General features: G+C 36.5%; 1 protein-coding gene across 5 annotated transcripts in view; it reads right to left on the bottom strand.

The window, feature by feature from the left end:
- ATP7A (ATPase copper transporting alpha) overlaps positions 1–12,268 on the bottom strand; it is a 164,053-nt gene that overhangs the window by 55,918 nt on the left and 95,867 nt on the right. For all 5 annotated transcript variants that reach the window (XM_029929756.1, XM_029929751.1, XM_029929755.1 and 2 more), the window contains exons 5-7: positions 9,927–10,130; positions 6,509–6,672; positions 1,364–1,525 (exon numbers count right to left, since the gene is read on the bottom strand). In XM_029929756.1, the coding sequence (XP_029785616.1) occupies positions 1,364–1,525; positions 6,509–6,672; positions 9,927–10,130 (530 nt within the window). The remainder of the gene's footprint in view (positions 1–1,363; positions 1,526–6,508; positions 6,673–9,926; positions 10,131–12,268) is intronic.

The following is a 12,268-nucleotide window of genomic DNA, read 5'->3' as shown; positions in this document are numbered from 1 at the left end:
CTTAACTTCCCTCAAACTGAGTTTCTCTGCAACCAAAATGAAGATGACAGCACTTTTGTGAGGATTAAATTAAGAGCTGAAGCTTTGCAATCTTGGTAACTGGCTCAAAGTAGATACTTAATAATGCTAGCTTCACAAAGATGTTAATCCATTACTACCTATACTAATAGGATCTTATCTGAACTATTAATACCTTCAGATCATGATTAACACCAAGGCTATACCACATTAAAGCTTTTAAAGCACTCTCACATGTGCTACTACCACTTAAGATTTATTGAAGATCACAGGATAAATTTGCTACCAAGACAAGAGTTTGGTCTTTTAAATTTCTTACTTTAAATTAAAAATACATCATATGCAAGCAGAATCAGACCTATAAATACAGAGAACAATCTGATGGTTGCCAGAGGGGAGGAAGGTGGGAAATGGGTAAAATGGGTGAAGAGGAGTGGGAGATACAGACTTCCAGTTATAGAATGAGTAGATCATAGGAATATAAGGCACAGTACAGGGAATACAGTCAATGGTATTGCTGTAGTATTGTATGGTGACAGATGGCAGCTACACTTGTGGTGAGCAGAGCATAACTATGGGATTGTTGAATCACTATGTTGTATACCTAAAACTAATGTAACATCATTGTGTCAACTATACTCAAATTTTTTCAAATACTACATCATTTGCTTTGACCTAACAAACAATAAAGCATCTAGCATGATGCTTTGCTTTCTTAGTGATTATTCTTACAACAAATTGTACTTTACTTCCAATTTCTAAATATTTTATTTATTTTTTGTTTAAAGGTATTGTTTATTTACTGCAGTAGTACCCTACCTATCCTTTTTTTCTTCTATACTTTACTGTCAAGTTGATTTCCATATGACACCCAGTGCTCATCCAGCAAGTGCCCTCCTTCATGCCCATCACCTCTATTCCCCTCTCCCTCAGCCCCATCAACCCTCAGTTTGTTCTCAGTATTTAAGAGTCTCTTATGATTTGCCTCCTTCCCTTTCCTTAACTATTTTTCCCCTTCTTCTCCCCCATGGTTCTCTGTTAATCTCCTGTTCCACATATGAGTGAAAACATATGGCCAATTTCTAAAGATTTTTAAATGATCTGTGGTTCTACCTTCAGTCTGCTCCTGATTAATAGAGCCTATCTAGCTTTGCCCAACTCTTCCTGACAAACACCAAGAAAAAAAAGGGTGTAAACACACATTAACTTTGAGACAGATGTTATTGCGAGTAATCAAAGGGGCCTGATCTTTTTCACTGTCTCTATCTGATACAAACCAGAAGTGATTCAACAGAGTGCTGACTGAATAGGTACAAACACAGAAATGCAAAGTCTTAACACTTACTTCAACAGTATGGATAATATCCCTGGGACCAATAATTTCTGGGTCATACTTAATATGTGCTTTGTTGGTTGCCAGGGCCACAGAACAGTAGAAGATCCCTCTGTGTTTTGTGAGGATTGACTCTATTTTATGTACACAGGAGGCACATGTCATACCTCTCACCTGTTAAAGACAAAGATTTTGTTATTCCGAAATTTACTTTTTCCTCTATTAAACATGACTTGTAACATGGGATTAACACACAAGATCTTATCTGCACTATTAATATGCTTTATAAATGTTTAATAGAATGCTATTTTTATATAAAATTACACTGAACAAAGATATGGTCCCAGCTGCAACAGGTTGAATAGAAAAGGACCTCACTAAGTCTCCCTCTTCCTGTCACTACTCAGTGATAGAGGATTTGACATCTATTGATTGTTGTATTCAATGTTGTGCTTCCCTATAGATTTTTTTAGCCTTTAGTATCACCTTTAGTGAAGGTTAATGGATTATAAAAGTGTTAATTCTTTTGTCTAAAAATGCATTTTGCCTTATGTCTTTGGTGAGGTTACAGTTCAGCTGGGTATTAAATTCTAAAATGGAGTAGCAGAACTTCTGGAATGACTGTGTTTGGAGCTCAGTAAATCCTTTCCCCAAAAAGCAATGATAAAATTGGACAAAAGTTTCAAAAAAACAACCATTTAAAGAATCTGGGAAATAATTAAAGAGTATAACAAATAACAAAGCATTTATTCAAGAATATGTACTGAAAGAATACCAGTAATGGTAAAGATCTCTGAAAATTCTCCCCACCATAAAAACAATGGGAAAAATGGAAAAAACAGAATCAACTTTTTCAGAAACTGAAATTAAACAAGTTTTCAGCAATCCAGGAAGAATTTATTCAAGAAAATCAGATGAATCGAAATGAAACAGCAAGCTATGTGCTATTATATATATTATAATTTGCTTTATTCTCATCCTCTCCCCTCCAGCTCTGTGGTGGCCATGAAGACTAACAGCCCAGTGAGGGTGAAAAACAGTATCAGGGAAGCCACTAGAGAGAGCAGAAAACAGTTGGAGCTCCTTCAAAGCCTCATTCCTAGGGAACTGGTATTATATGACCTGGCTAATGGTTCTCTGAAATATCCCACTTGCAAAGGTATCTGTGTTTGCCCTTACTGGAGCTCAGTGAATTCCCTAGGAGAATTTGTCAAAAACAATTCAAGGTAATAATTAATCTTGTGGCTGCCTAAGGCAAAGGATAACAGTTGGGGCAAACAATAGGCTAACCAAAAAGCCTAAAAGGAAAAACTGAGAAGCAAGATATACATAAGAGCTCAAAGATATTCCTAAAAATCTAGAAGGTGATTTGCACGCATAGGAATGTACACATGTCCAAGATTGTATGCATACTCAGACCTAAAGGTCCTAACCTCTCACCTCAGGCTGACCATTAGGCTCTGTAGAAGTAGGAAGTGAAGACTAAGGCAATTGACAACTGCATAGCTTGGTGTTGAAAGCATGCAGAGATCCTCAGCAAAGACTGGGAGACTTATTGGTTCCAAGTATTTAAGTAAATCTCTGTCCAATCATTAGCTGACCACTGAGTTAATCAAGCAGAAACTTCAGTGGCCACATATAACAAAGAATATAGATTTCATAGAATTATTTCATAAAAGTCACTAAACAAACAATAACAATGGCAAAAAGCAACAACAACAAACCCTGACGAGTGGAAAAGAACCTTATTTCCAGGGGCGCCTGGGTGGCTCAGTCGGTTAAGCGTCCAACTTTAGCTCAGGTCATGATCTCACAGTCTGTGGGTTCAAGCCCCACATCAGGCTCTGTGCTGACAGCTCAGAGCCTGAAGCCTGCTTCGGATTCTGGTCTCTCTCTCTCTCTCTCGCTCTGCCCCTCCCTCCCTTTCTCTCTGCCCCTACCCCATTCATGCTCTGGCTGTCTCTCAAAAATAAATAAAAAATAGTAAAAAAAAATTTTTTTTTAAAAAGAACCTTATTTCCAGAGTTGCCACATATTTCCAACAAACAATTGTGAAACATATGATGAAACAAGAAAGTATGGTCCATATAAAGGGGAAAAAGCAATCAATAGAAACTGTCCCTGAGGAAGCCCAGACATTGGACTTGCTAGACAATGATATTAAATCAGGTAATTAAAATATAATCAATGAACTAAAAAAAACCCCATGTCTAAAGAATTAAAGGAAAATATGAAACCAATGTCTCACCAAAAATAGTATCAATAAAGAGAGAGATTATTTAAAAGGCCCAATGGACAGTCTGGAATTGAAAAGTATAAGGCCTGAAATAAAAGAGTTATATAGAGGGAAATGTGTAGTTGTAGATGCCAATATTAAAAAATAAAATCTCAAATAAATGAACTAAACTTCTACCTTAAGATACCAGACAAGAAGAGGTAACTAAACATAAAGCAAGCAAAAGGAAGAAAATTAAAGATTAGAGTGGAAATTGACAAAAGAGAGAATAGAGAAAATTAACAAAACCAAAAATTATTTTTCTGAAAAGGCTGACAAAACTGACAAACTTTTGGCTAGACTAGACTGACCCAGGAAAAAAAGAAAGAAGACTCAAATGCTTAATATCAAGAATGAGGAGTGAGAGCTAACAAACATGAGGTTTTTTGGGGGGAGTTGACAAAAAAGTTTTAAAATTAGATATGGTGATAGCTGCAACTTTGAAGATCTGAAAAACCACTGAATTAGGGGTGCATGGGTGGCTCAGTTGGTTAAGCATCCAACTGCGGCTCAGGTCATGATCTCATAGTTCATGAGTTGGAACCCAGCTTCAGGCTCCATGCTGACAGCTCAGAGCTTGGAGCCTGCTTTGGGTACTGCGTCTCCCTCTCTCTCTGCTCCTCCTCTATGCACACTTTGTCTCTCTCTTTTTCTCTCTCTCGCCAAAATGAATAAACAGCACTGGGTGTTATATGGAAACCAATTTGACAATAAACTATTATAAAAAAAAAGTTACTAAGTTACTTTAATTCACAATAAAACTAAAAGATATTCCCACAAAAAAAATTTTTAAACACTGACCTGTATACTTTAAAAGCATGAGTTTTATGGTATATGAATAATATTTCAATAAAGCTATTAATTTTTGGAAGTCTTTAAAAAACAAAAGCCCATGGGGGTGCCTGCCTGGATCAGTTGGTGGAGCGTGCAGCTCACACCCCATGTTGGGTGTAGAAATTACTTAAAAATAAAATCTTAAAAATTTTTTTAATAAATAAAAAATAAAAACCTATCCATTCTTTTTAATAGCTGCTTTGTATCTCACTGCATAGACTTATCATAATTTATGTATCTAGTTCCCGGTGATTGACACTTAGATTTTTCCTATCTTTTGCCATACTAAGAAATACAAGGGGTGCCTGGGTGCCTCAGCTGGTTTAGTACCCGACTCATGACTTCATCTCAGGTCATAATCCCAGGGTTGTAGGATTGAGTCCTCCGTTGGGCTCTGCACATAAGCATGGAACCTGCTTAAGATTCTCTCTCTCCCTCTGCTCCTCTACCCAACTCCCACTCTGTGTCTCTTGCTCTAAAAATTAATTAATTAAGTCATGGGGCACCTGGGTAGCTCAGTCAGATGAGTGTCCAAGTCTTCATTTAGGCTCAGGTCATGATGCCAGGGTCATAGGATTAAGCATCCCATTGGGCTCCTCACTGAGCATGGAGACTGCTTGAAATTCTCTCTCCCTCTGTCTGTCTCCCTTTGCCCCTTTCCCCATCTCCTCCTCTTGAGCTTCCCCCGCAAATACTATAATGAACATCTTTGCACACATGTCATTTCATACATATGCAACTATGTCTGTAGGATAACTTCCTATAAAAGGCAAAGGGTATGTACTATTTTACTCTTGATAAATATTGCCTAATTCCCCTGTTAAGAGCTTATTATCAATTGACCTTCCACCTGCAATATATGAGATATCACACAGTGTTAACAAAATTGTTTTTCACCTTTACCAATTTAATAGGTAGAAAAAGGCATTTCAAAGCAGTTTTAATTTGCTTTATTCTTATAACAAGTGAAGGTGAACATCTTTTCACGTGTTTAAAGTGGTAATGTTTTTTTATTTTCTGTGAAGTGTCAGTTCATTCATATCCTTTACTATCTTTCTTTTGGGTTGCTGGTTCTAATTGATTTACAACAGTTCTTTGTATATTAAGAAAATTAACCTTCATCTATGATAAGAAATAAATTATTTTACCCATCTTTTGACTTTGTTTATGGTGTTTTTCCATCCAAAAAGAAATTTTTATGTACATGAATTTAACAATAGTTTCTTTTTGGGTTTGTATGATATTTAGAAAGGCCATTTCAACGCTAATATTATTTTTAAGTTATAGATTCGATGTTATTGAGAAAAGCTGGGTAGAAGCTTCATAGATACTCCCTACTATTTTTGCAACTTTGTGAATCTAAAATTATTCACACAATGGATTAAAAGACTTATGTATAGTAAAACAAATACATTAAAATGTTAATAGAGAATCTAGGTGGTGTATATAAGGGTGTCCACTGTACAATTCGTTTGATTTTCCTGATGTCTGAAGTTTTTATACTAAAGTACTGGGAAAAGGGCACTAAATATTTCCCTTGTAATATCACGGTTTAATTTTTTACATTCAAATTTTTGATTGATCTAATACTAATTTTGGTACAGGGTTAAATTCTTTGTTTTAATTGTTTAAGATATACAAATAAAACTCAATTTGTTGCATTGGAGAAAATGACCATTGTACACCAATATGCCTTCCACCTAGTTTTATGACTTCATTTATAAAATTTCAGTCTTCAATACATCTGAAATTTCTTCTTTTCTATGCTACTAGATAGAAATCATACTATATTTTGAAAATTGATTTTTATTTATTTATTCAAACCTAATTCTTTTTTGTTGGTACTCAATGAACATATGATTATTTCTTAAATTCCACACTTAAAGGCTACCATTAAGTCATATCTTATCCTTCTATTTTCCAGTTTCCTTAATTTTCCTTTTATGCTTTATTTTCCCAACCCTTAAATATCTTTGGAACTATTTTCTGAAAACTCCCCCAGAGTTTTTCCTGGAAATTTTATTAATTAAACAAAAATGATCACTTACAACAAGTTCCAAAACACCATCTCCTTCATCAGCATTTTCTATCATAGTGGCTCCAAATCCCAGCTCTCGGATGAACTCAGCTATCATTGGGGGTTGTATAACAGCAGGATTATATCTTACTTCTGCCTTGCCAGCCATCAGAGCCACAAGTACAGAATATATTCCTGAAAGCAATGATAAGAAAAATAATTGAGATAATATCCTTAAAGAAAGAGGAATGTAATCATAGTTTTTTTCATTTATGAAAAAATTGAAATGAATCTAGAGAAATTTATTACTTAACTTTTATACAACCTTGAACCTAAACCAAACAAAACTAGCTGAAAGGGGCCTTATTTTCTGAAACTTTTTATTACAGAAAATTTCCACTACATATATATATATATATATATATATATACACACATATATATATACACACACACACACACACACACACACACAAAAGAGAGAATAACATAAGAAACTTGATATAACCATCACCCAGTTTCAACAATTACCAATAATACTGGAGCTGATATTGTTTCATCAATATCCTTATCCTCTTACTTCCTGTACTCTACTCTGATGATTTTCAAGTAAAACCCAGATAATATATCATTTCATACATAGATACTTAAATATGTATCTCTAAAAGATAGACTCGTCTCCTTAAAAAAAAACCCACAATACCATTATCACACCTGAAGTAAGTCCTCAATATCACTAAATATCCATGCAGAATTCACATTTCCAGAATTGTCTTACAACTGTTTATTAGTTTAACATAGTTTGTTTTTTTTGACTTGGGATCCATATCAGACCATGAATTGCAATACGTTGAGACCTTAACACGTAAATATAAAGCATTTGTAGAAACTAATAAGACCTAGAGAAAGGGACTCATGCACTTAAGGAAATCACTGCAATTATAGTAAGGAATCCAAGAATGTACAAACATGCACATTATAACTATCAAATAATAGTCATTTCTTAAAATTAACCAATTTTGCTGTCTGGCATACAATAATATACAGTGCTCTTATTCCTAAGAAAAAAGTGCCATACAACTTGTTAACAGAACAAAGGAGTTCATTTTATGGCAGTCATCCTGTTCTCTCATGCAAGCATTTATTAACAACCAGCCAAATTTTGTAGGCTAGCTATTGCTGTCATTGCTATGAAGAAAATTAATTCTGCATAGCAGAAATGACAGCTCTTTCTAGGGATCTGTGGCACTTGGTGGCTACCTGATAGGGAATGGAGATCAACAGTCCATAGGTCAACTCTGGGGTTTGATAAAAAGAAGAGAGAAGAATTCTAATTTAATAATAGTTTTAATAAGTAAACAAAGTACCTATATAATCTAAGTTTTCTATATAAAGTACTTACACTCTGGGCTTTGTGGAAACCAAATAATTCAGAGGATCAGTTCATAGGAAAGTGTCAGTAATAAGAGTAGGGTATAGAGAAAGTAGGAAAAATCTTTGCTTCAGTTGGATGTAATCTATAGCCAAATAGAAATAGAAGGGAAAATCTGACTTTTCAAAAATAGGTTTCATACTTACACAAATTATGGATAATTGTTTAAAGTCTTACTTTAAACTATAATTAGAACTCTATTCATTTTAAAAAATATAATGCAAACTAAATTTAGAGATGACCAGTGTTACTTGATTGTAAAAAAGTGAATATAGTGACCCCAGCTATGCCAATGGTATTCCTAATTGGGTAAAGAGGTGGTAAAAGGAAGAGTGAGGAGTAACTGGAAGAATCAGCACAATGGATTTTTAAAAAATATTCATAATTGGTATAAGCATTGCTTGTCTCATGAAAAAGGCTATTTCTGAAATGCCAAACATAGTTCTTTCTGAAATTAAACATGAACCTTACAAACTTTTGCTTTCATATGTTTGCAACCTCCCTCCTTTCCTGTTTTAATCAATTAAAGTGTAAGATAAGCTTTAGCCTCAACTGGAATCTAACTAGATAGAATGGAGACTGAAATAACATGCAAATATGATGTAATACAGATAAGGTTAATAATGGAATTGGCTCTGTATAACATACATTTTGTTGTAATATTCTGGCCTTTATATAAAATGTGATTCTATGGGCCACAGGCCTGTATTATTATTATATATTCTGAGTTATTTCTCCACAATAGAGGGAATAAGCTGATACTAATCTTAATTATTTGTCCCTTGTGACTAACAAAAACCTGGGGTTAGGGGCACCTGGGTGGCTCAGTCAGTTGAGCATCCGACTTCAGCTCAGGTCATGATCTCACAGCTTGTGACTTTGAGCCCCACGTCGGGCTCTGGGCTGACAGCTCAGAGCCTGGAGTCTGCTTCAGATTCTGTGTCTCCCCTCTCTGCTCATTCTCTCATTCTCTCATTCTTTCATTCTCTCATTCTCTCTCTCTCTCTCTCTCTCTCTCTCCCTCTCTCTCCCCTTCAAAAATAAATAAACAGGGGCGCCTGGGTGGCTCAGTCGGTTAAGCCTCTGACTTTAGCTCAGGTCAGATCTCACATTCATGGGTTCGAGCCCCGCGTCAGGGTCTGTGCTGACAGCTAGCTCAGAGCCTGGAGCCTGCTTCCAGTTCTGTGTCTCCTTCTCTTTGCCCCTCCCCCTCTTATGCTCTGTCTCTCTCTGTATAAAAAATAAATAAAACATTTAAAAATAAATAAATAAGTAAATAAATAAACATTAAAAAAAAAAAAAGAAACCTGGGGCTAGGGCTGCCAAAGTACCAAACCTGTGACTTCAGTTTCATTAAACATAACTGCATATATCTATGGCTAATAAACCTTATGCCACAGTGTGAAGTCTTATATTAATATGAGTGCAAATTTATTAGGTAAAGCACCTGGGTGTGACTGAATAAAACATAAAGTATGCTCTAAATTTTCTAAGATTTTGTAACCCAGCATTAAAATTTGTAGACAACATTGAGTAACTTTTTAACATTTTTACTGCAAAGATCAGAGATCATACTCTTGGGAGAGAATACTATAATTCTAAACAAACTTGGTTTTGGTCTGGTGGTTGGTTCAAGTATAATAATATTGAAACTTACGGACTGTAGTTATTTTTAAGCATAGCTTAATCAGAAAATTTACATGTTTTTCTTGAAATCCATTGCAGCCAAGCTCCACAGAAAATAGTAAACAAACATATATTTCTTTCTGCTATTTTCCGACACATTTCATTGAAATTAAAATGTGATCATGAGGTAAACAAGATAGGAACTATATCTAAAGGAACCGAACACAAGAACTGGCTGTTAGAGAATCAAGGTTGTCCTGCACATCACTGATACGAAGGACTTCAAAAGGTCTTGGCAAGAATCACAAAAATTGTTACTAAACACCTGAAAGATCAAAAAAACACGGTCTTCAATTCAGCACACAAAATAACAGGCTTCAAAAGTGTCTCACCTTCTTCTCGTCTTAAATTCCGTTCAATGTTTGCTACACAGGAAGCACAAGTCATACCAGTGACCTGTATGTAACACTTAGATGAAGTCTTTGCCTCTGCATCATGAATTGCCGTCGTCATGTTAGTATAAAATTCATTAGTTGAGGTCAAAAGTGGCATTTCTGATGAGGTCTGAGCTATTATTACCAATGGCTCGTTTGTATCTGGTAAACAGGGCAAGATTATTTTCATTTAAGATATTCTTTAGCCGCATCCTTGTCATTCATCACCATCCACGCCTCCAGGTACTGCCCATCCATTCCTTTAAAACCAGCATGGACCTAGAGCTCTCAGCACCATTATCTTTACACTTTCTAGGAAGTGACTTCAATTCAAATTCTGCCCATCCCAGTTCTCTGGATCGGAACTAACTGAATAAACGATACTTTGCTTATACCAAGTTCTTCTAGCCATTTTCTCTACTGCAAACCCCAGATAGAGAATAGTTTGTTAATGGACAGCTCTTATTTTTATAATGAATTTTTATCATGTTAATGATTTGCATACTACCATTAAAGCAATCCATGATGTAGTAAGTGGAACAAAACATCAATTTATGAAACAGCATTGCAGTATGATGTCATCTAGAAAGATTTTGTAAACATGTATATATGAGACTATGCATATGAAAATCTGGGAGGCTACATGCCAAAATATTAATAATGGTGGCTACTTCCGGGGAATGGGGATAAGGCAGGAATAGAATTACAGACAAACACATTTTCTCTAAAGACAGTTCTGTAATGTTTGAATTTTAAACACTTATACATAGTATTTTTTATTTTCTAATGAAAAAATTTTAATGTTTACTTATTTTTGAGAGACTGAGAAAGACACAGAGTACAAACAGGCGAAACGCAGAGAGAAGAGGGACACACAGAAACCAATTCAGGCCCCAGGCTCTTAGCTGTCAACACAGAGCCTGACATGGCGATCAAACCCACAAACCATGAGATCATGACCTGAGCTGAGTCAGTCGCTTAACCGACTGAGCCACCCAGGTGCCTCTATAGTATTTTTTAAATTAAAACGTCTTTGGGGACAATGGAAGAAAAGACAAAGTCAGCAGTAACCTTCATTTTGTGCAAAGGAATATTTGGAAAATCTCTCCACAGAATGTCTATGCACTGTGGAACAATTGGAAGATCCTGTCATCCAGAAATTCCCCTGCAATCTCAGAAAATCTGCTATTCTGTTTTAGTTTATCCACTGAAGTGTTAATCACCTCCAAGAAAGGAAAAGTTATTCTCTCCAGCACATTTGTGGACCTGCAAAGAAGCTCAAGATTTTAAACTCTCTTGCAGCGATAAGGAGGAAAAGAGGTGATGTGGAAATTTCCAGGTACCTATCTAACTTGTTATTTATTCCCCTTGGACCAAAAAAAAAAAAAAAAAAAAAAAATCCTACCCGCATCTCTCAAACAAAGAAGGGCTGCAGGCAAAGGACTTTGAATCACAAGAGTCTGGGAGGAAAAGAGACTGAGTCCACTAAGAAGACAGCCTCATAGGTGCATGACTGTGAACTGGAAAAGATAAAAACAGGCCGGAACACAAAGGCACAGAGGAGAGGGAACCCCCTCTGTGGAGAGACAAAGGGAAGAATAAGAGTGGCTGGGGAAACTTAGAATGGTCCCTGGAGAAGAGAAAAAACCCAGCTGGGACCGAGAGGGATCCTATCAGCACATCCCTAACTGCAGGACTTTCGGAGAAAGATCCCATATCTAACTGCAGAGCTTTCTTTGGGCTGGGTGCCGCAGTCCAAGAAATACCCTCCAGAATAAATGCTATGAAAGACACGTTCGGCATCAGCAGGAACCAGTCCCCTACTCAATCCCCTGCTAGGAAGTGCTCCGGCTTGCAGGATTACATTTCGGGCAGTATCATTAATGTGCACGGAGTAAGACCTGGAAATGAAGCTGTGTGTGGAACATAGACCACGGCCACCTTGGCTGCACCTGCGACAGTGATATCAGACCCACAAGAGTGATTTGCAATGCCTGGTTCGAGAAGGGGGTCCGACATTTTTCTTCCAAGTACCATCAAGACAGGGACTCAGGGAGCAGCCTGCAGGACCCAGAGTGGAGGCAAAACCCGCCTACACCAAACCATGCCCATCTGTGCTGCGTAGCTTCTTTCTTACCAGAGCCGGGATAGATGCTGCGGAAACAGCCCCTCTCCCATATCAGCACTGACACATTGCCATCATTAACTCTAGATCAAATCTTGCTATTCAGATACATTTTCCCTCATCTCGTTCTTATATCTCCCCTCCTATCGACTGGGTATCCTGGCTATTAAACAGG

The sequence above is a fragment of the Suricata suricatta genome, chromosome X (assembly GCF_006229205.1).
Source record: "Suricata suricatta isolate VVHF042 chromosome X, meerkat_22Aug2017_6uvM2_HiC, whole genome shotgun sequence".
Taxonomy (NCBI): domain Eukaryota; kingdom Metazoa; phylum Chordata; class Mammalia; order Carnivora; family Herpestidae; genus Suricata; species Suricata suricatta.
Note: the sequence above shows the minus strand (reverse complement) of the source record. Positions and strands in the feature narration are given on the sequence as shown.